At 33.5% G+C, this 22,317-nt stretch overlaps 2 protein-coding genes across 3 annotated transcripts in view; both read left to right on the top strand.

Annotated features, from left to right (window-relative positions):
• Positions 1-2,921: 2,921 nt before the first annotated feature.
• On the top strand, positions 2,922-12,329 carry LOC132760416 (fibropellin-1-like). Its single transcript, XM_060752394.1, has 7 exons — positions 2,922-3,082; positions 5,860-5,994; positions 7,152-7,286; positions 8,988-9,101; positions 9,376-9,551; positions 10,329-10,457; positions 12,169-12,329. Exons 3-7 carry the CDS (start codon positions 7,175-7,177, stop codon positions 12,265-12,267), a joined length of 630 nt encoding a protein of 209 aa, XP_060608377.1. The 5' UTR covers positions 2,922-3,082; positions 5,860-5,994; positions 7,152-7,174; the 3' UTR covers positions 12,268-12,329.
• A 2,457-nt stretch (positions 12,330-14,786) lies between these two features.
• Positions 14,787-22,317, top strand: part of LOC132760415 (neurogenic locus protein delta-like) — a 30,304-nt gene continuing 22,773 nt past the window's right edge. For both annotated transcript variants that reach the window (XM_060752393.1, XM_060752392.1), the window contains exons 1-5: positions 14,787-14,863; positions 17,243-17,281; positions 17,678-17,785; positions 19,156-19,296; positions 20,241-20,360. In XM_060752393.1, coding sequence (XP_060608376.1) covers positions 14,791-14,863; positions 17,243-17,281; positions 17,678-17,785; positions 19,156-19,296; positions 20,241-20,360 — 481 coding nt within the window. In that variant the 5' untranslated portion in view covers positions 14,787-14,790. The remainder of the gene's footprint in view (positions 14,864-17,242; positions 17,282-17,677; positions 17,786-19,155; positions 19,297-20,240; positions 20,361-22,317) is intronic.

Genomic DNA, 22,317 nt, shown 5'->3' with positions numbered 1-22,317 from the left:
GAATGATCTTTTTTCGGCACTGTACAAACGGATGATATGGTTTGTGTCAAATATTAAAACAACAGGGTCATGATGGCCCTGAGTCGCTCACCAGAAACAACTGCTTTTCAGTGTTGGAATGTCAATATATTCTATATTAAATTTGAGCATATGTTTAAACAATAATTTGAAGAAATGCCATGATCTTCGGCATTTAAGCTTTAGCTTAGACGTGGCTAATTAAATTAGTATGAGCGAACTTGATAAAAGACTACCTAAGAAAACTACAAAGTTTGGTGATCAATTATTTCAGTAGGAAATGATGTTCGAAGGCTTTTCTATGTTAAGCTTTAGTGGCCCCTAAAGGAGACCAATCAAATTAATATTAGAAAACTTGAAAAAAGAGTACCCAAGAATGCTACAGGCAAAGTTTGGTGAGCATCCATCAATTGGTTCTGAACTAGAAGGTGTTTAAAGGCTTTTCTGTTTTTAGCTTTAGCGGCACCTAAAAGGGGCCAATCAAATAAATACGTGTATAAGCAAACTTGATAAAAGATTACCAAACAATGCTACAGACAAAGTTTGGTGATCACCCATTAATTAGTTCTGTAGGAGAAAATGTTTAACGTATTTCTATTTTTAATTTTAGCGGCCCCTAAAAGGGGCTAATCAAAATAATAAGAGCAAGGTTTGGTGATCATCCATCAATTAGTTCTGTAGGTGAAGATGTTTAAAGTTTATTCTATTTTTAGCCCTAGAGACCCCTAAAAAGGGCCAATCAAAATAATATTAGCAAACTTGATAAAAGACTACCCAAGAATGCTACAGACAAAGTTTGGTGATCATATATCAATAAGTTCTGTAGAAATAGACGTTTAAGGTTTTTCTATTTTTAGCTTTAGTGGCCCCTTAAAGGGGCCAATCAAATTCATATGACCAAACTTGATAAAAGACTACCCAAGAATGCTACAGACAAAGTTTGGTGATCATCCATCCATTAGTTCTGTAGAAGAAGATATTTAAAGTTTTTTCTATTTTTAGCCCTAGAGACCACTAAAAATGGCCAATCAAAAATAATATGAGCAAACTTGATAAAAGACTACCCAAGAATGCTACAGACAAAGTTTTGTGATCATCCATTAGTTCTGTAGAAGAAGATGTTTAAAGGTTTTTTTATTTTTAGCTCTGCTGACCCCTAAAAGGGGCCAATTAGAATGACATGAGCAAATTCAAGTGTGACTGTCACAAGGATGCTACAGACCAAATTTGAAGTAAATCTGCTAGGTAGTTTCAGAGAAAAAGACAATTGTTGACGCATGACGACGGACGCCGGAGCATCCCCCTTTGATACTAATGCTCACATTGAGCTTTCGGCTCTGGTGAGCTGGTGAGCTAAAAAACGAGACAAAAAAAATATAGGCAATGTGAATGTTGAAAATATGAAATAGATAAAAATAAGTCTATGAGTCTATGTTTGTGGTAAATGTCTCAACGACGCTTAATGTCGCACTTGCCGCTCAGTGTCGCAAAATGTTTTTCCGGTAAATATCGCAATACTAACGTTAAATGCCACATTAATGTAAATAGTCGCAATGTGTAAATTTATGTTAAAAAAGGTATTATTGGCGTCCGTGCCGAAGCGCGACGCCTCTTTTGGAATGAAATCAGATTTTGTGAAAGGGCGGACTTCTCGGACCTTTTCGTCGGTCATAATAGCCGATCATTCCGATTGGTATGAGGGCATTTGATTATCAAAAATGAAATGTCGCGAACAATGAATAGCAACTGGAGAATTTCGCAATGCAAACATATTCAAACGAAATAATTATCTTTTCCGTCAATTAATTGCGCTCTTCGTTTTTTTTTTTATAAATCATTTTGTAGTACACAGTGGATTATTATGGTTTGTTATTGTAAAAGCTGTAAATAGAGTGATGACCTTAACATTATGAAAGTCCGAAAATCTATTTATAGAGCAATGTCCTTTTTGTCGGTCTCCTATCGGTAATTCCCGGTCTCTCCCGGTCTAATTTGACCGGGATTTACTCGAGATCGGCAAATAGTATCACACGTTAATTGTACGGTCTCTCCCGGTTTTGGAGTAGATGTTTAATATCGTTACAGACAAATAATTTTCTTATCCAAAAAAACTGTTTGTCACTTAGTTTGGTTACAATAATTAATTAAGACAGATCAACTCTCAAAATTGATTATTATTTTACATAAGCATACAATTCGAAAAAGCAATAAGTAATATTGCTTTTTTTCGAATTGTCCGCTCATTCATAAGTGATATACAATTCTGGTAAAAACCAATTAACCATTGAAAAGTTTATAAGAATATCTTGTCATGATATGTCTACTAGTCCATCTTCACTTGCTGCTTTTCTTGCTTGGACGTCCTTTGATGCTTTGCATTAATGCTTTTCTTGTAATGTATTTGTTATCATTTCGCCACAGTCTGATTACAGTTTAATAAATTCCATTGATACAATCGTCACTTAAGGTCACGTATGCAAAATATCAACCCAATTTGTCTTTTCTTGAGAATGTTATAGGCGTCCAAAGTGGAAATACTGCTTTTGTAGGCAGAAATGTATTTTTGATGCTGTCCATGACTGAAAATGCTCTGACACTGTGTAGAGACACATATACATCCTGTCATTGCAAAAAAATGATACAAGTTTAATTGTGTAAGCTTACAATAAATCATACAGTGATAGAAAGTAAAAGGAGCTTATACCCACAAAAACATGTACACATTTCATTGTATCAGCGTACAGTAAATGACAAATGGTTTTCATTTTTACAAATTAAGTAACGACCATTAAGTAAATTGTAACAAAGAATGGTCGCACAGGTAATATATCAAAGACAACAAAGAATGCAAAAAAGTTTACTTTTTCGCAATTTAAAATCTAAGCAGAATACTTTTATTTGTCATTGCTCTGTCTATTTTTAGATATAGATCGTTGCTCGTGCTGCAGAGATCTTGCGCTCTATCCGGCTTGTCAAAATGGAGGTCAATGCATAAATACCGGACATGGAACCTATACGTGCAAATGTCAACCGGGGTCCTACGGTCAGAAATGTGAACATATAGGTAAATGAGTAATATAAAACTTGTCTCGAAATTATAACAACTTTTTTCTGTGTTATGTCTTAAATCTCAGGATTTTCTTTGATCAGTGTACATTCCGTGGCAGTTTCTGACCAATTAAATACCTATCATGTTTGTGTGAGCTGAGAAAATATCTTTATAAGTTTGTTACCTTGTTGAGCTTCATTAGCTTCATTTATGTCGTTTATATGGCCGTTTACTAGCGTTTTTGCCATATAAGCGTCTTTTATGATCTTTCAACCGTTTTTCTTGACCATAAAACCTGTAAATATTCTTTAAACTTTAAAGCCTTCTTATTACAAATGTTTAAGATTAAACGTTGAAAGTGAGTTAGTATATAATAGGAGGTCTTTAATACATTAATAATTACGATGATAATATTTAGTTTCAGACATAACCACAAAAAACTATGTATTGGGTGTTGTTGGCAATTGTGCGACACATTTTCTTCAAGAATGTTAATTTAAGAATATCCAAATGATACATTCCTATTGTTTATCAACATTCGAACTTATGAAAAAATGTGCCCAGTGTGGACCTTCCACTCTGTAATATTAAATTAGATTAAATACTCTTGTTGCTTTTTAAAATACAAATGATATACTTCTTATTTTCAAAGTAATTTGAAAGTCAAAAGCTGTCGTCGAGTTGATTACTGACCTTACAATAGCAGGTGTCAAGTGCCGTGTGGCAGCTGTAAAAAGTTGCCCCGTACTTTACATCAGGGTTGTTATATTTTTCTGGTACTTCAGGATCATTGAGTGTTGAACATTTAGTACCGCTCAAGCCGATGTTAGAGGGCGTGAGGGATTTTGCACTATTTCATTATCCCTTGTGTACAGACTCATTTCAACCGAGTCTGTTATTTTCATGCTTTATTGCTATTTTTCATGCTTCCGATGGATTATTTTATAGTCCCCTACCGGTTTACTGGAGGGGACTTTAGGTTTACCCTCCGTACGTCTGTCTGTCTGTCTGTCCGTCCGTCAGTCAGTCCGTCCGTCCACAAAACTGGATCCCGCGATAACGCAAAAAGTACTGAAAATATTTTTATGAAACTTGATATATAGATAGATGGCAGTATGGAGATTATGCACGTTCTTTTTTTTCTTCCTGTGTTGAAAATTCTGGTTGCTATGGCAACAAATAGACTGAAAATATGGCAAATTTTACACATAACCTGGATCCAGTGATAACGCAAAAAGTACTGAAAACATTTTTATGAAACTTGACATATGGATAGATGGCAGTATTGAGATTTTGCAAGTTTTTTTCTTTTCTTCCTTTGTTGAAAATCCTGGTTGCTATGGCAACAAATAGACTGAAAATATGGCAAATTTTACTCATAACCTGGATCTAGTGATAACGCATAAAGTACTGAAAATATTTTTATGAAACTTGAAATATCAGTAGATGACAGTCTGGAGATTATGCACATTCTTTTCTTTTCTTCCTATATTGAAAATACTGGTTGCTATGGCAACAAATAGACTGAATTTTCAAGATTTCTGATTCTAGTTTTAACGTTTTTTCACTAAAAAGTTCTTATTTCTTAAGATATTTTCTTCAAACTTTAAATATAAGTTTCTGGTCATCAAGCCACATCATATATGTGACAAGGTTTTCAACTCTAGCATAAAATTTATCAGAATTTCATCCCTTGAACTTCGAATTTCATGAAAAATATTGTTTTTTTTTTAATAAACTTTTTTTTTCTGAATGTATCTACTTCAAACTTCATATCTATGTTTCTTATTATCACTCAACATTTGTGAAAAAGTTCAATACTCTAGCAAGACTATTTCCAGATTATGCCCCTTTTGAACTTACACTTTTTTTCGAGAAATTGGTTAATTTAACTCTAACTTTTTCAATCATTATAGGATTTTCTTCAAACTCCCACATCATAATAATATGACAAGGTTTATAAATCTAGCATCCATATTTCCAGAATTATCTCCTCTTTAAACTTTGAATTTTCTCATTCATTCTTTTCACTTTATTTAACTTCAAATAAAAAAAACCCATTCATTATCAAACACCTTCATTAATAATTGTTCTTTGTTACACTAACATCAATTCATGTATGACGTCTTGCATCTTTATTTCAAGAGTTATCTCCTTTTTAAGAATTTTGCTTTTAAAAATGTTATATTTTGATAACAGGAATGCTTAAAGAAATAACTTTAGAGTGTCCTTCAGTCCGTCTGTCTGTACATAAAAAACTGTGTCCTGTGATCACTTTTAAAGAACCTTTTCAACAAGTTTAAGAAACATAAGTGAATGACCCTTCAGAATGTTGCTGGGGTTCTAACCGGTAGGGGACTTATGGATTGCTTGCAATACTATGATAATTGCTTGTTTTCTAGATATAGAGATATATCTATATAAATAACACAGACGACCCGTGCATGCCTACTTACCCGTGTCAAAACGGTGCAACGTCCGCAATTTTCATGTAATTTTTCTGTGATTAATGCCTCCGAGGGATCTATAATGATATACATGTATGTTCAGTCACTTTAAACTAACACAATCAAGGACATTAGATTTATATAATTAATACAAACATATATATAGGATATTACTTTGTGCTGTGTTAAGCATTTAAGTGTTTTTATAAATGAGCAAAGCTGTATACAAGCAATTGCCCATTGAAGAGAAAAGGCACTCATTTTTATTATTATTATCACATTTTTAAATGAAAGGATGCAGAATTAATTGATTAATACCATGTCACCTTTTCATCTTTTATTTAGGAGTACAACCAGTAACTCAGGCGATTAATTATTGCTCAAGTTCCCCGTGCTTAAATGGCGCCACGTGTACAAATAAAGCTAATACATACAACTGTTCATGTCAAACTGGGTGGACAGGAACAAACTGTGAAAAGGGTACTGTTAAACAAATGTTTCCTATATAAGGAATTGCAGAAAGCACAATTTAATATAAATATTTAATATATCTTGCTTTATCAAATATGGCATAAAGCTTTTTTTATCATGTTCGCTTACGGATGAAGGAAGAATCTTACTACAAAACTCGGAAATCGTCTGTATAATTGTTAAACAAGTGTTTGGCCTTAGGTCTTTTTGTGAAGGCATATTTCTAATTCATTTGCTAGTGACATAGAAACTTTTATATACCATGAGTAGAGGATATTAAATGAGCGTATATTCAATACTAAATTTATTGAACGAGTTGTATATAATTATATTATGTAAGCCTCTGGCGAGTATAATATTAGTGTATTCAACGAGTTCAGTAAATTTAGTATAGAATCTACTTGTGTGTGTTTAGTTTTGTTTATACTCGGCGCCGGCTTTCCCATATGTCCCAGACTATCGGCATCTGTAACGTCGCTGGTCGGTCGTAGAGCCTGCAACGGTGGACTTAGTTCGCCTGCAACGTTGCCGATCGTAGAGCCGCAAAGGAGATCTTCTCATGCCGTCTTTCGTCGTAGATCTTCTCTAGGACCAAGTTTCTCGCTTCCTGAACGCAGTAGACAATATAGAGGAAAGGCACCTCTTCCGGGAGAAGCAGCTCTCTTTAGGGCCACACTCTTCGCCGTTGGTTAGGTCACACCAGCTAAGTGACCTAACTAGGTCACCCATCTGGTGTGATCTATGCCTTCCGAGCGACGTACACGCCGCGAAGGGACGTCGGAAGATTGAATCTACACGAATATAATGTTCTTTTTATCCGACCACCAACATATGAAAGTAATCCTTTTTTATGTTATTGACGCGCCTATAGTGTATACGTCACGCTAACATTTAGTATGTCTTTACCCTCAGAGGCTCGCATATTATAGATTTATTCAACTCGTTCGATAAATTCAGTACTGAACTTTCGTTGATTCAATATCCTCTGTTTATTTTCATTTTGAGCAAATCAATTTTGGATAAATTTTTCATATGTTTTCGTTTTAAGTGTCAAATTTGACATACGTCGGATTTTCTTAGCTTTCGACATTTTGTCTTGACAAATATTACAAATGACGCAACATCCGTTTAAATATATTTGTTAAAATGAATTATATTATACAAAGGAATACAACCAGTAAGTCAAGCGATGGATTATTGCTCAAATTCTCCGTGCTTAAATGGCGCCACGTGTAAAAATGGAACAAATACGTACAACTGTTTATGTCAAAAAGGATGGACAGGAATTAACTGTGACCAAGGTATTGAGTTTATAAATGTTTGATTAATATTGTTTATAAGATATTGCAGAAAAGCAAGTATAAAATAGTTTTTTAATTTTTTCGTAATATTCCTAGCTTTTATCGTATATGTATGGTGGCTGGTTTCTGCCATTTCGTGTCTTCGCCCCTTAAAGGTTGTAGGCAAAGACACTAAGACATGTAGACATGATATGCTCTCTTATCGCCCTTTGAGGTACAGAGACGACGACACGACAAATATAGGGCGAAGACACAAAGATTTCAAACCACAGCACGATACTTTTATAGAAAAAGATCTCGTGTCTCCGCCTATTAATTTATCGTTATTTCGCCTAAAATATATCGTGTCTTCTTGTCGACGCCTTCAAAAGTCGAAGGCGAAGACACGATAAGTGAACATATTATCGTGTCTTCCATTCAATGCCTTCGCCTTTTGAAGGGCGAAGACACGAAATGACCAAAATCAGCCACCATATAATATTATATGCCATACAGTTATTTTTCATTACACTAAAGGTTGTCCGTAAACAACAGAATATCGTATCCTTGTTTGTTAAAAAAAGTACTTTGTCCCAGATTTGTTGTGAGGGCACTTTAACAAATGGTGATACAGTTCACTGTACGTAGTATTTTGAAAGACATTTCTTCAAAACACAAATGAAGCATTTCGGATTGCAACCATTAAAAAACAGTCAATAACCAACAATCAAACTTTTGTTTAACAGTGTACGATTTGCTTTGAGCAAATCACTCTCCACATTAAAGACCCACTATGCTTCAGAAATTATATCATGTTTATTTCTCAAAAAAAAAAAAAAAAAAAAAAAAAAAAAAAAAAAAAAAAAAACCTTCTGTTTTTGGTATCTTGTTACAGTTTCAGAAAAATACTAGTTTACCATTTATGGCAGTTGGTATAATTATTGTGAATTAGTATTTTGTATGGAATTCAAAATACTATTTTGTGTACACTTTGAAACCTTTACGACACATAACCGCACATTTAGCAATATTTTCTTCATCTAACATGCTCTAAATCAATTACATGTATTAAAACATTATTTAAGAAATGCTTGACATTTCTATAGAATTAAATAAATATGAATTTCCGAGGCATAATGTGCTTGTAAATGTTCAGAAATGATAAAATATCCAATGAATAATGCATTAAAGATTGCAGATTAAAATGAACACCAAAATTTCATTTCATTCTTATTTCTTTGTAGAAGTTATACTATATTTATTTTCGTAATAAGTTCATTTCGACATCTATTTGTTTTTAAATTTCTGTTTTAGTTCCACATCCCCTCTTTGGATGTTGCCCGCCCAAATTTCAAACATTGCATATTCAGGACCTAAACAACTATAGATAGTGACTGTCTCTTTAACTCCCCCATGAGATATGGTTACACTCTCTTTCCGCCCTTCGTTCCCACTTTTTTGTCCGATCGTAATTCTTAAAGTATTTAAAATGTCATATTAAAACTAAATAAGTTGGATAGATCTCATGCAAGAGGAGTGCAGTGCACACGAAGGATAAATTAATATATCTACCTTTAGTACAAGTGTTTTTTGTTATTTCCTTTTGAAATATAGTTATAAACATATCAACTTAACTTTCTAATCGCCCATTCCAAATGTCCAACGGTACAAATTCATTAAACTAATTCTGCAGGTTAATCGTTGATTTGATCTTTAAACTAGATATCAACGAATGCAATGGCTCTCCATGCAACAACGACCAAGTTTGTGTTAACACAATAGGTGGATTTCAGTGCAAGCAAACGGGGTTTTTGAACAGTCAAAATTTCACCGCAGGTTGTAACATATAGATCTATTGTATTCGAGAATTATAAATAGAATATGTCTAAGTAACTTAAGAAAAAATTATAAAATTGTAATGAGAGTTGATATATTGTATATGATGCATTACATGTATATTATTTTCCGTGTAAATGCCCGTTTTTTTATTGAGGCATCAATACCTAATTTCATGTCAAATGTTTATATTGTCTGTTTTAGTTCTTACAATACGTCATACTAAATTTCTAGAATTCATATAAAGTTTTCTTTTACTGTGAAACTATTCTAGGTACTTTAGGTGTTTGCGATCATGCATGTACCATAGAAACTGTCGCTAAGTTAAGACCGGTTGAAAGCAACATTACAGATATTTGTCCAGGAACCACCAACAAAGCCACCAACGAAGCCTTACTTATAGAATGCTGTTACCTTGGTCGCTCAATTACTTGGTACAAAGGAATACAGGTATTTTATATCCTTTATTTACATTTGTTGCTGAGAGGTGTGGCATCAAATTTGCCGCCATCGTTTAACTATGCGTAATCACAAGAAGCAGCGACTAAATGGGTCCGAATAACTGGAATCTATGCACCTCTTAGCTCCAGAAATTGAGGTGATTTGTCCCCTGGTGTTGCTTTGAGTTTGTAACATCCGATATAATTTTCTGTTTCGGCGCCGTATGACCTAAAATATGTTGATGCGACGTAAAGCCAAACAAACAAAAAACAAACTGAATCCTTACCCTGCTGAACTTGCAAATTACAATTAACAATGTTTGAAATATGATCAGTTCAATAAAAGTGTAATGGAATTCAATTTCTTCACATGTACTTAACAGTGGCTTTTCAATTTTTGGTGCTCTGTTTAAAGGAGAGTCCTCGCCAATTCCGTTCTAGAGCTCTCAGTCCAAACGAAGCTGAAGCAAGTAAACACAGTTTCCAAAAATATCCGATTTAACAGAACATTGTCCTAAAATCAGAGGATTCTAGAACATTTTCCTGATCATCTGGGATCCAATGCCGATACGAAATACCCCAAACTGTTGTTGAAGAGCAGTGTTTAGTAGGGGTATTCTTGTGACGTTTTTTGAGAATCATTATGCTGTATAAACTCGGGCTACCATTTGCCCAAGTAACACAAGAACATCTTGTACTTTACTGTAAAAATTGTTGAAAATTACTTTTATGTAAACAGTTAATGATTTGATAATCATATGCTTTAATTACTAGAGTATAATTGAAGGTATTGTCGCATTGTAAAAATAACACTATTGCCTCTTACACACCGATTGCTGCCGTGATCAATGGACAAGTTGTGCCAGACACAGCGGGAGTCCTTACATCGTGTAGTAATGACGGTTCTGGGTTCCAGGTAAGTATACTTTTATGTGCTATAAACGTTTAAATCTACATTTCCATATCCTTTACGGTATTTATGACATTAAATACAATACACTTTCATAAATTTATACCTACTTTTATGATCCCGAAGGGAGAGCATAAAGTCGCCGCTTTGTCCGTTTGTCCGTCCGTTGTGCTTGTCCGGAGCATAACTTGAAAACTCTTGGACATAATTTGTTTTAAATGCACACCATGGTAGAGGGCATTTAGGCGAAGTGCAGTGCCAAAGAACCATTACTCTGCCCGTTTTTGAATTATTTCCACTTTTAGAAAATTTTGTTCAGGACATAACTCTAAAACTACAAGAGATATTAATATTAAACTTTGTTGGCAGATAGATCTCATTGTGTAAATGTGTAATGCACAAAAACCGTAATACTGCCTTGCCTAATTTTGGAGTTATTGCCCTTTGTTTATATTTACATAATTAACTTTGTCCAGGACATAGCTCGGTAAGTATAATAGATATGAATAAGACACTTAGTGGGTAGATATAACTCATTTGGTACATGTGCAGTGCAAAAAAAACCAACATAACTCTGCCTTGCCTAATTTTGGAGTTATTGTCCTTTTTCCATTTTTTCACTTTGAACTTTGTCCGAGACATAGCTCTCAACTATAAGAGACATCAACAATAAACTTTGTATGTAGATAAATGCCATTAAATAGAAGTACAGTGCAAAAGAACCGTAACTCTGCTTTCCTAAATTTTGGGGTTATTCCCTTACACTTTTAACTTTGTCCAGGACATAACTCTGACACTGTAAGAGAGATGAACCAGAAACGTTGTAAGTAGATAGATCCCGTAAGGTATATGATCAGTGCAAAAGAACCGTAACTATGCCTTGTCTAATTTTTTGAGTTATTGCCCTTTGTTCCTTTCTTCATTTTGAACTTTATCCAGAACAAAACTACAAGAGATATTAACACAAAACTCTGTAGGTACATAGATTTCATGAAATAAAAGTGCATTGCAAACCTCATTTTTGGAGTTTTTGCCCCTTTTCAAATTTAACACTGTGAACTTTGTCCGGGAAATTACTGTAAAAATTCAAGAGGTATCAACAAGAAACTAAGTCGGTAGATAGATCTCATTGAGTAAAAGAGCAGTGCAAAGTACAGTAATTCTGCCATGCCTTATTTTGGAATAATTGCACTTTGAACTTTGGACACAACTACAAGAGGTAAACTTTCCTAAGTCCAAAACCTATTCGGGGAGCATCAACCGGTTCAAACCGTCAAACTTTATTCGACAATTTCATTGCTCATCTTTTTCAAATCCAAAATATAGAGAATGGTTTAAATTTAATAAATATTACATTATGACTATCCTAGGGTATATAGTGAGTAAACAGATTAAAGAATGAAAGTCAAAATATGTTAACGTTTCAAAAATTCAATTTAATGTTATAATATACTTTTCATGACCGACAATTTACATGACCTGAGGAAACTTCTATAAATATCCACCGAAACTTACCTGTGACTGTCAATATATAAACAAGGCAGGGGCAGTCTTTTTAAATTTATCGCAAATCCTTTATTAACTGTTGGTCAATCATCATTATAACAATCAATCTTTTGTAAAATATTGTAAGTTCAGCTGAACTTGACAATGGAAAACTGACCATAAGGTCATGCTGGTATCGACATATTTGTATAACAAACATTCATTCTTTCAGATGATTCAACAGAGGTGCAGTGCGTCGCCACAGGTTCTTACAGTGGATGGTACGATCGGAGTTGATCCAAACAGCTATTATGTTATGTTTAAGATATGAGCTCATATCACAATTTTGAATGAATTAAGCTGTTAAACAAATACAATTAAGAAAAACTAAAACAGTTTCATGTTTAATTGCCTTATCATGTATTTAGTTGTTGTTCGATTCTTAACTATTTGATCATCGAGGGGGATGCCCGGGCCCAGATAGTAAAGATCGTTAAATTCAAACCTCTTGCTCCTCACCGATGTGGGTTCACCTATGTGTGGGTTCGATTACCGACAGGGACTTTTGATTCTTTCACGTGAGCAAACTATTTAGCTACCTGAGATCTTCCTCCACCAGTAAAGCTTGAAAGCTTGTGAGAGGTAAACCCAAACATAAATAAAATAATAAAAAAATCAACATGAACATTTGAATACATCATGTCAGTGTCCGAACATAATTCAGAAAGTTTTGGAGTTTACCTATTTTTATCTGGGACAAAATATATCAGTTTCTTTGTTTTAGTACAGTTTTCCCTATGATTTCTTTTTGTTAAAGTTGTCAATTAAGTAAAATGAGTTTAGAAATATGAAAGGTATCACTGTAAGGCTCGATATACTTGTCTAACTATCATGGCAAGGCACAGTTGTTTCGCAATGGCCATTATTTTAAAAGCTATATTTTTTTGATTTAGGCTCAATTTGAAGGATAGAAAAATATCAACATAAAGGCATAAATACATTATAATCATGACAATAGACAGACGTAAAGTGTGCTTTAAAAATCAATATTTTTTAGAGCTGTCACACATTGACACTTTTATTTTTTTCATAAATTTGGTAATTGATCACACCCGTTTAACTCACAACGAGTGAAAAATGTCAATCGGTTAAAAATGTTGTGAGCAACTTCCGTTCCTCGTTGTGAGCACCCATCTTTGACGTAAGACACGATAAACAAAGTGAGTTTTTTTTATAATTTTTGAAGATTACAGACATTAATGTAAAATATCGAAATGCAGTTAGATAGCGATGTGTTTTCTGAGTATGCACATGTAAAGATATTGCCTGTTGATGGACAATTTGATGGAAATACCGTACGACGCAGTCACTCGGGTTAGCAGGAAAACTGGAGACAACTTCTCTTTGGGCCTTATTGAACATTGAAAACGTCGATTCTTTTGACGTTTTGTGCATTCTAACCTAAAACAGATGCCCACAAGTCTTCAGCGAAAATTATGATCTGAAAGTTTTCATAAAAACGATGATATACCCTTTTTTGCTTTAATCCTCGTTGTGAGCACCATAACCTCATTTAACCAATACCGCTTATGTATCGTACAAAAATCAAAAGGACTACACAAGATAAAGATTCAAAATATCTTGAAAAAACTCTTATCAGCATACGACACCAATTAAACTAGTCAAATCATTACGCCATACAAAAGAGTATTATATGCAAATACTGTCAAATGTAGGTTTTGTACAATACTAATACAATATTAGTAATCTAATAATCTCAATATTACATGATTCAGGGTTTTATATTGCATATAAGAGGACATTATTTACCTTTTGCAAATGCATATAAATTTGCGAGTTATGAAGATGAAAGGCCGTTTTATTTCAACAACGTACAGTACATGATTAGACACTAAAATTATCTCAAAGCTGATAAAACTTCAACCTTTGCTTGATAAAAAATCATTTTTAAACTTTAAAAGTGAAGGTACGTAGTATATTTAATCAGATTTAGTTTGAAATAAAATAAGATTTGTATATTTAATTATTAAGACATTGCATTTATTACGCTTCATTATTTAATCTTACTGAAAGTTATTCCCAGTTTGTTAAAAGATAATGAACTTGTAATTTCAGTTAAATTTGATTAAATGAAAGCAGCATACATTTAATGAAAAATGGCTAATGCCCTTTAGCGGTGCATTAACATTTGCAGAAACCAGAGGACGAATTTAAAGTAATTTAGACGTAATTTGATTTCAGAAGTTATTTTCTGTCACTTAACATCAGATGTATGAATAGATATAGAGTACATGTATTTAGTCGTTACAATCCCATTTAGGAAGTTATAATATCATAAACTATCAAATATATTCAAATATTTTTTAAATATCAAATTATATATTGCTCTCGTTTGAGTTAATAGTCTATCACACTTAAAGATATACTATATGGCTCAAATTTGATATCAGAAAATTTTATGATTGCTACACAGTCTCTTTATAAATATGAAATAAACATGTTTCGACTTCAAACAAAGTTAATAAGTCATGTTCAAAACTCTACACACATAGGTCGTCACAATATGATTATATAGTGTCATTAAAAAACTGGCAGTTTTTTTTATGAAAAGTTCAACTTTACTTGTCCTGTATTAGACAACGTGACTTCCAAAGTATTTTGTTATTCATTTTTAGTTATAAATTCAGTAAGAATTTTATAGGTTTTAATAAATTTCTTCGATTGAAATATTTTACTCAAAGATGAGCATAGTATATCTAGTATATAAAATTTTCTAACATGTGGGTACGAAGAATTAATGATATAATGTGGGTTATCTTTTTGTCGTAGCTCAATGGATTACATATGGATTACAGTTGCTGTTTTTCTTGTGTCGACAGCAGGTGCAGCAACCGGGGAAACAAATGGCATGTACCATTTATTACTGCACCTTTGTAACGTCTCTTTTCATTGGATAATCGTGACGTTTATATAGTTTTATATACATGGCTGCTATTAATTGACGATGAAATCTTCTTTTTTTCTATAAAAAGGAGGTTTGATGTATTATGAATTAGTGATAAATATTCCTCCGTATATATGACGACTCAGGCTATATTTCAAAACAACCGTTTATATATGCCTCATATAATCTGTTAAAAATATTTATAACTAATACTAAATATGCACTGTCTTCATTATTTTGTTTTACAATCTTTCTTTATTCATTACTGGTTATACATCTATACAAACTATACAAAGTAGCGAGTTTTTACCAATTTTACTATGGTAAACATATAATAAATAACATAGAGGATATTGAATGAGTGTAGGTTTAATACTAAATTTATTGAACGAATTTAATAAAATCATATTATGTGAGCCTCTGACGAGCGTAATATTGTTGTATTCAACTCGTTCAACAAATTAAGTAATTAATCTACACGAATGAAATATTCTGTTGATCACATATATTAAACGAACGGTAAAATTGTTAACAAGAGTCATTTCTCTATTTCGCCTATAGTATAACGCTAACATTAGCAAACTTTAACGCTAAGTTTTTAGTGCAAATGACGTCACGTCAAAGTGGTATTACACTATGAGTGGGCAATCTTAATGAAGCTGCTGGGAACCCGACAAATCGCCCGATTCCTTAAAAATTGTTACTACACACTATCAATGGATTTTTTTTCAAAAATGTCAATCGAACTGTCAGTCATACGTTTAGATTTTTTCACAAAATTTATAAAAAGTTTCTTACTTGTTTGGCGCCAACTAGTTAACTGTTAAAGCCTGATTAAAAAAAATCATCTCCATTTTGAGAGTTACAAATACATGCAAAGCTACCCAAAAATGTTTAGTGTCGTATAACGGAGAAAGAACTCACGGATGTAACATACTTTTAATATACAAATACAAACACACAAGTGTACGAGTGGAATACCAAAGCCAAACTGCTCGACTGAATCTCTAGCCCAAAATATATAGTGACAGTTTACACATAAAATGTTATGAAATCTAGCCGACTTACAAATACGTTATCTACCATTTGACATAAGCTCAGTTTGTATGTATCTTGCACTATAATACACATAAATCATGTCATGTTCCAGAGATCACATTATGAAATAAAAACCCTAATATATGTATATACATGTTGACTTGTCATTCTTTTTGAATATAGCATGTATGACTAATTAGCCTGTGCAATCAACAATACGACATTAGTTTCGGGTAAAAAACCAAAGATACTGCTCATTTCCCAAATAAAAAAAAACAAGAAAGAATTACAATGACAGAGAAATATCAAAAGTTTTCAGCAATTTCAAAACTATAATACATTTTATTGGGGCCATTGTTCAAATATGTCCCCTTACCCCCCTAAATGGTGTTTCTGATTTGTCAACCACTTGATAAGCGCTTGAACGTAAGAACCAGCTGCACTTTGTTTATGTATAACTCTTCTAATGCATTTATCTTTTCTTTGAAATGTATTTAAAGATGCTTTGAATACTGTCAACTACATTGAATCTTAGGGTCGGGGATTAAAACCAAGTAACGTCAATTTATCTTCTTTCATATACTTTTAACATTATTTATATATAATATATAAATAATGTTATTACATGTATCAGGAAAAAAGTGTTTAATTTTTTAACCCACACGAATGCTGATCCAAGGATTCCAACATGTTTACCACCGTGTCACTGATAGTTGTGTCACTAATTGTTTATATAATAATAATCATTTAATTTTACCCATGAAATATGGTGCTATATCAGTCAAATATATTTCATATTTTTTAAAAATAAATATGAAATATAAATATGAAAGAAGGCGGAGTTAAAAGTCATATTTATTTTAAGGGACTTCTTTCGCCATTTTGTTTGAAAAATCTGATAAATACAAAACAACTTTCTGTTGAATTTTGCTTTGAAAACTATCTAGAATGATAGAAATAGTCTAACTAAGAAAATAAATCCGAATTCAGTTATTAACGCTGTACAGACGTTTAAACAGTTGTTTAAGTGACGTCACAATGTAGCGCCAAATATCGCGTGCAAAACAAGACGCAATTATATATTACTGTGCGCTGTACAATTGCAATTGCGTAGCAAGCAAAGGGATTCATAACAATCTTCGTTGATAATGAAATTAAATAAAAAGGTTATTTTTCGTTTTTCGTCCGGCTCGTGAAAATATGTGGTATTTAGTCATGTTTCGTGAAAATATATTCCATATTTCACTCAAACGAAAAAATATCCTCATAATATTTCTTCATGGTTAATTATTTTACATTTCAGCTAAATTCAGTAGATTTCTTACTGATTACAACAAAGTGGGTATGATTTATCAAAATATTTTTAGTATTTTAGTATAGCAAACAAACAAGTGTATATTATTTTCATCTGTACACGTCTTTTACATCCTTGTACTTATGTTAAGTGTACGCTTTAGAAATACAACAATTACCTTGAAATGTCTATAGTTGATTTTATCAAACAATACAATAACAATTCTGAAAAAAGGACAAAACAAAACTGTTAGGAAGACTTTTCAAAGAATATTAATTCGAGTCCACTTCCTGGAACAAACCAGTACTAGTGTCTTATAAGGAAAATGATTAATATAATTTGCAAGAACTTGTTTCGCCTTTCTTAACTTGTTCTTGCAGAATTTATAGATTGCACTAAATTATATGTAGTATAGATATACTGATATGCTATCTCTTTATTTAGACCATTGTTCAAGAAATCCGTGTCAACACGGGGGCACTTGCGAAAATCACCATTCGCACACGGAATGTAGGTGCACAGATGCTTACACAGGGATTTTTTGTGAAACATGTATGTCATCTTTTAATCTTGTTTTATTAGCATGTAATAATTATTACTCACTATTATAATGCTATTGTAGCTAGAAAATGACAATATAAAGATTCTATTTGTAGTCACTTTTTTAACAATTAAAAGGCCTTACAAGAATAAACACACAAAAACCTACAAAATAAAAAAAGCAAACAAACAAAAATACCATAGACAGAATAACGCACTGCGCTGGATTCTAGTTTTTAATAGAAAAATCCATTTTTACGTAAGAATCGTTCCATATGTTTCATTCAAGTAAAACAAAACTGTTCCTCCCCTTTTAACGAATGAGGACTTAAAATAATTTTCGCCCCCTCTTTGTATGTGTTGTGTATATGTGAAAAATGAAAGTGTACGTAAATTATACAGTACAAACAAATCTTTGCTTATAAGGGACCGAGAAATTTACAAGACAATTTAGTTCATACTCATTTCAATGCCAAATTCATGGTTGGTTCAGTATCTCAATGCTGTCGACCTCGTTGTATTCATTGTAATAATATTGTTGAATCCAATAATTTTTCAAGTACTACTTTACCTAAAGAATTTCCAATAAAACGTTATTTTTTATGTATATCATATATAAAGTGCATAAACGATCAATAGAAAGATGCATGATGATGAAACATAATGAATAACATTAATTACCTGTGAAGGACATAAAATACGCCTTGATAATTAAATAAATAAGACAAACAATTTCTGGCGCAAACCTAGAAAAATATTTATATCAAAGTGCACATGCGTAAGGTGGTTTTTTTCGGGAAGTTTGTAAAAACTGAGGCCTGGCATGCAAATTATGTCGAAATGAAAAATAAGTAATTAGTTGTTATGATGAAAAGATGTTGAAATGGAATAATAAAGGAATGTGGGATAATGGATTGTTTATCAGACTGTAGAGAAACATAGATAACAGACAAATACACAAGATATATATATACAGATACAAGCACAAAACGATACATAAAAACGATATTCGTAACTGTAGTATGCGCTGCTGTCAGTTATGATAAGCCCCGCCTCCTATGTATAATGCATGCATGCTCTGCCTCTCTGATACTTGTAGTTAGTTCTTATAATACACTTGTACAGTAAACATTAAAAGCTAGAAACTATCCTTCGGGTCTTTGTTATCAAACAATCCCTTTTTAGGGTCTGGTTCTATTTAGAACATTTAGAACATTACAGTAACTAATAACGAAACACTAATATCGATCACATGACACTGAGTTAGTTAGTTAGTAAGTTAGTTAGTTAGTTAGTTAGTTAGTTAGTTAGTTAGTTAGTTAGTTAGTTAGTTACTGACTTGTTATGTTATTAAATATGTTATTTCCCTTTTAATATCTCAGTAAAAGATCACTGTGCAAGTCATCCCTGTCAACATGGTGGAACATGTCACAATGAGAAGTCTTATCACCTTTTATCAGGGTCTGAATACAGTTATAGATGCGATTGTCAAGCAGGCTGGATGGGTCATAGTTGTGAAATCGGTACTATTTTATTTCTGTATAAATTTTCTAACGGTGGCATAGAGGTGACATTTGCAGTATTTTTTCTATCTTGAGGTCACATGCTCCGCGCCCACAGGCGTGGAGCTATTTGTGTGAACAGTGCATTCAATAAGTAAAATTATGCAAAAAAAACCCCCCAAAAAACAAAACAAAACATCCGGAATAATGTACAATAGTATTTTATCTGAATAGAGCATGACCTCTGTGTGTGAGTGTTTTGGTACGGTAACTGTGATGAGCGCATCTTTTTTGCGCGGAGCATCTAAGTTGCTGCTGTATTGCAACAACATTTGTACTTGCTATCTTTACACTTCAAGATGTTGTCTTATGGCTACAACTTAATAAGTTGTGGCCACAGTATAAAATGATACTGCAAATATCACCTCTTCGCCATCGTATTTTCTAGGATATTTGCTGTTTCTGTTTAGTTGAATGCTAGCGGTTAAACGTCATTTCAAAATGCTTATGCGGCGATTGTTTTGAAAAAGTCAACATATTTGCATTACAATTCATTTTCGACTTGCATTTCAATGACGAGTTTTTTCTGTCACGATTTTATTTCACTTGGAAATGATGTTAGAACATTTAAACAAAAGACAGTGCTTCATAGAATTCTAAAGGTCATTCGAAAACAACTATAATCAAAAAGATTTTGTTTCAATTTTTTGTCTTTTTTTTCTTTTCTTTATTTTTCTTTTACTTGATTGGTCAGATATCAGCGGTCAACCTACCTTACCCGCCTTCTTGTTAAACTTATCAGTGGTAATCAATTTCTACGCGAGTGACTGACTAATTATGACATTAACAAATCAAATGCAGTAGAAAAGAAAGGTATCACCTGAATTTGGCAATAATATTTAACGCTTATTAATTAATTCAATGTAAATAACATTTGTCACATTCTTTGTTTTAATCATCGATAGTTGATCCCTGTTCAAACAATCCATGCCAAAATAGCGGTACATGCCATCATTCTTTTCATCACCCACACGGATATTACTGCGCATGCGCGACCGGATATGTTGGAGATTATTGTGAAACAGGTATTTATATATCCCTTCTTTGACTTCTTTTTAAAAAATATGTTGTGGTGTATCCATTAATCTGGTACCTAGAATGAGACCAGTCAAGGATCAAATTTCAAATAATTAAAAAAATATATATCATAAGATAGAATTTCGCTATCGTTTATTCTTGAGGCGTTAATGTCTAGTAATGTCTAGATCGTTTAACTATTATTCAACAGAACTCACATTTCTAGACTTATTTGGCTAAGTGAATAATGTGAGTATGTGAGAAGTTCGCAGTTAACGGTGAGCTAAGGAAAAAGGCATTACGATTTATATAGGGAATTCAATGATCTGCTGTTATGCTCAGCTGGGTAAGCAATCTAGCAGAGCATTCCAAAATAAAGTATAGAAATGCTCTGCTGGTATGCACAGCTGGCTAGGCAATCTAGCGGAGCGTTCCAAAATATAGCGTAAAAATGCTTTGCTGTAATGCTCAGCTGGCTAAGCAATCTAGCGGGCCGTTCTAAAATATAGCGTAAAAATGCTCTGCTGGTATGCTCAGCTGGCTAAGCAATCAAGCGGGGCATTCCAAAATATAGTGCGAAAAATGCTCTGCTGGTATGCTCAGCTGGCTAAGCAATCAAGCGGGGCATTCCAAAATATAGTGTAAAAATGATCTGCTGGTATGCTCAGCTGGCTAGGCAATCTAGCAGGGCATTCCTACATATAGTGTAAAAATGCTCTGCTGTTATGCTCAGCTAGCTAAGAAATCTAGCGGGCCATTCCAAAATATAGTGCGAAAAATGCTCTGCTGGTATGCTCAGCTGGCTAAGCAATTAAGCGGGGCATTCCAAAATATAGTGTAAAAATGATCTGCTGGTATGCTCAACTGGCTAGACAATCTAGGAGGGCATTCCTACATATAGTGTGAAAAATGCTCTGCTGTTATGCTCAGCTGGCTAAGCAATCTAGCGGGGCAATCCAAAATATAGTGTAAAATGCTCCGTTGTTATGCTCAGCTGGCTAAGCAATCAAGCGAGGCATTCCTAAATATATTGTTAAAATGATGTGCTGGTATGCACAGCTGGCTAGGCAATCTAGCAGGGCATTCCTATATATAGTGTAAAAATGCTCTGCTGTTATGCTCAGCTGGCTAAGCAATCTAGCAGGGCATTCCTTAATATAGTGTTAAAAATGCTCAGATGGCTAGGCAATCCAGCAGAGCATTCTAAAAATTAGTGTAAAAATGTTCTGCCGGAATGCTGAGCTGTTTAGGCAAACTAGCAGGGCATTCTTAAATAAAGTATTTTTTTTTCTGCTGAAATGCCGAGCTGGCAGGGCATTCTTAAATACAGAGTAAATATTTTTCTCTTTTACTCCTTATGCATCCACTTGTAATCCTTAAGCCTCTGACAATTTTATTTTTTGTTGCGAGCTCTTTTTCCCTGGTCTTTGTCTGCGCCTTTGACTGACATCCTCGAAGACTTCCAGGATTTTGGTAAAAATGGATTGATAGCTTATTTTGGGTTCTAGTAACCCTCAGGAGTTTATTTCGTTTGTCTGCAAATGATTATTTGGCACCCGTAGATTTTCTGAAATATTTAGTGCCAATGCAGATAATGACATTTTTTACGTCTACGGGACCCTTAAGTGTCTATTTCTTTGGTCTGCGACTGATTATGGTACAATCGCAGACTTTCAGGAATTTTCGATGTTAATGCAGATATTGACATTTGTGAATTCTAAGGACCATCTAGAGTCCATTTCGTTGGTCTTCGACTGTTTCTAGAACACTCGAAGACTTTGAGATATTTTAGGTGCCAATGGGGATAATGACATTTTTACTTCAAAAGGACCCTCCTGAGTCTATTTCGTTGGTCTGCGACTGATTCTGAGTCATTCGTAGACTTTCAGGAACTTTGGTGTCAATGCAGATAATGATATTTCTGACTTATTGGGACTTTCCAGAGTCCATTTTTTTGGGGCCTGC

Source organism: Ruditapes philippinarum, unplaced genomic scaffold (assembly GCF_026571515.1).
Source record: "Ruditapes philippinarum isolate M1 unplaced genomic scaffold, ASM2657151v2 ctg2415_1_1_1_1, whole genome shotgun sequence".
Lineage (NCBI taxonomy): Eukaryota > Metazoa > Mollusca > Bivalvia > Venerida > Veneridae > Ruditapes > Ruditapes philippinarum.
The sequence above is the reverse complement of the archived record's forward strand: the minus strand, read 5'-3'. Positions and strand labels throughout refer to the sequence as shown.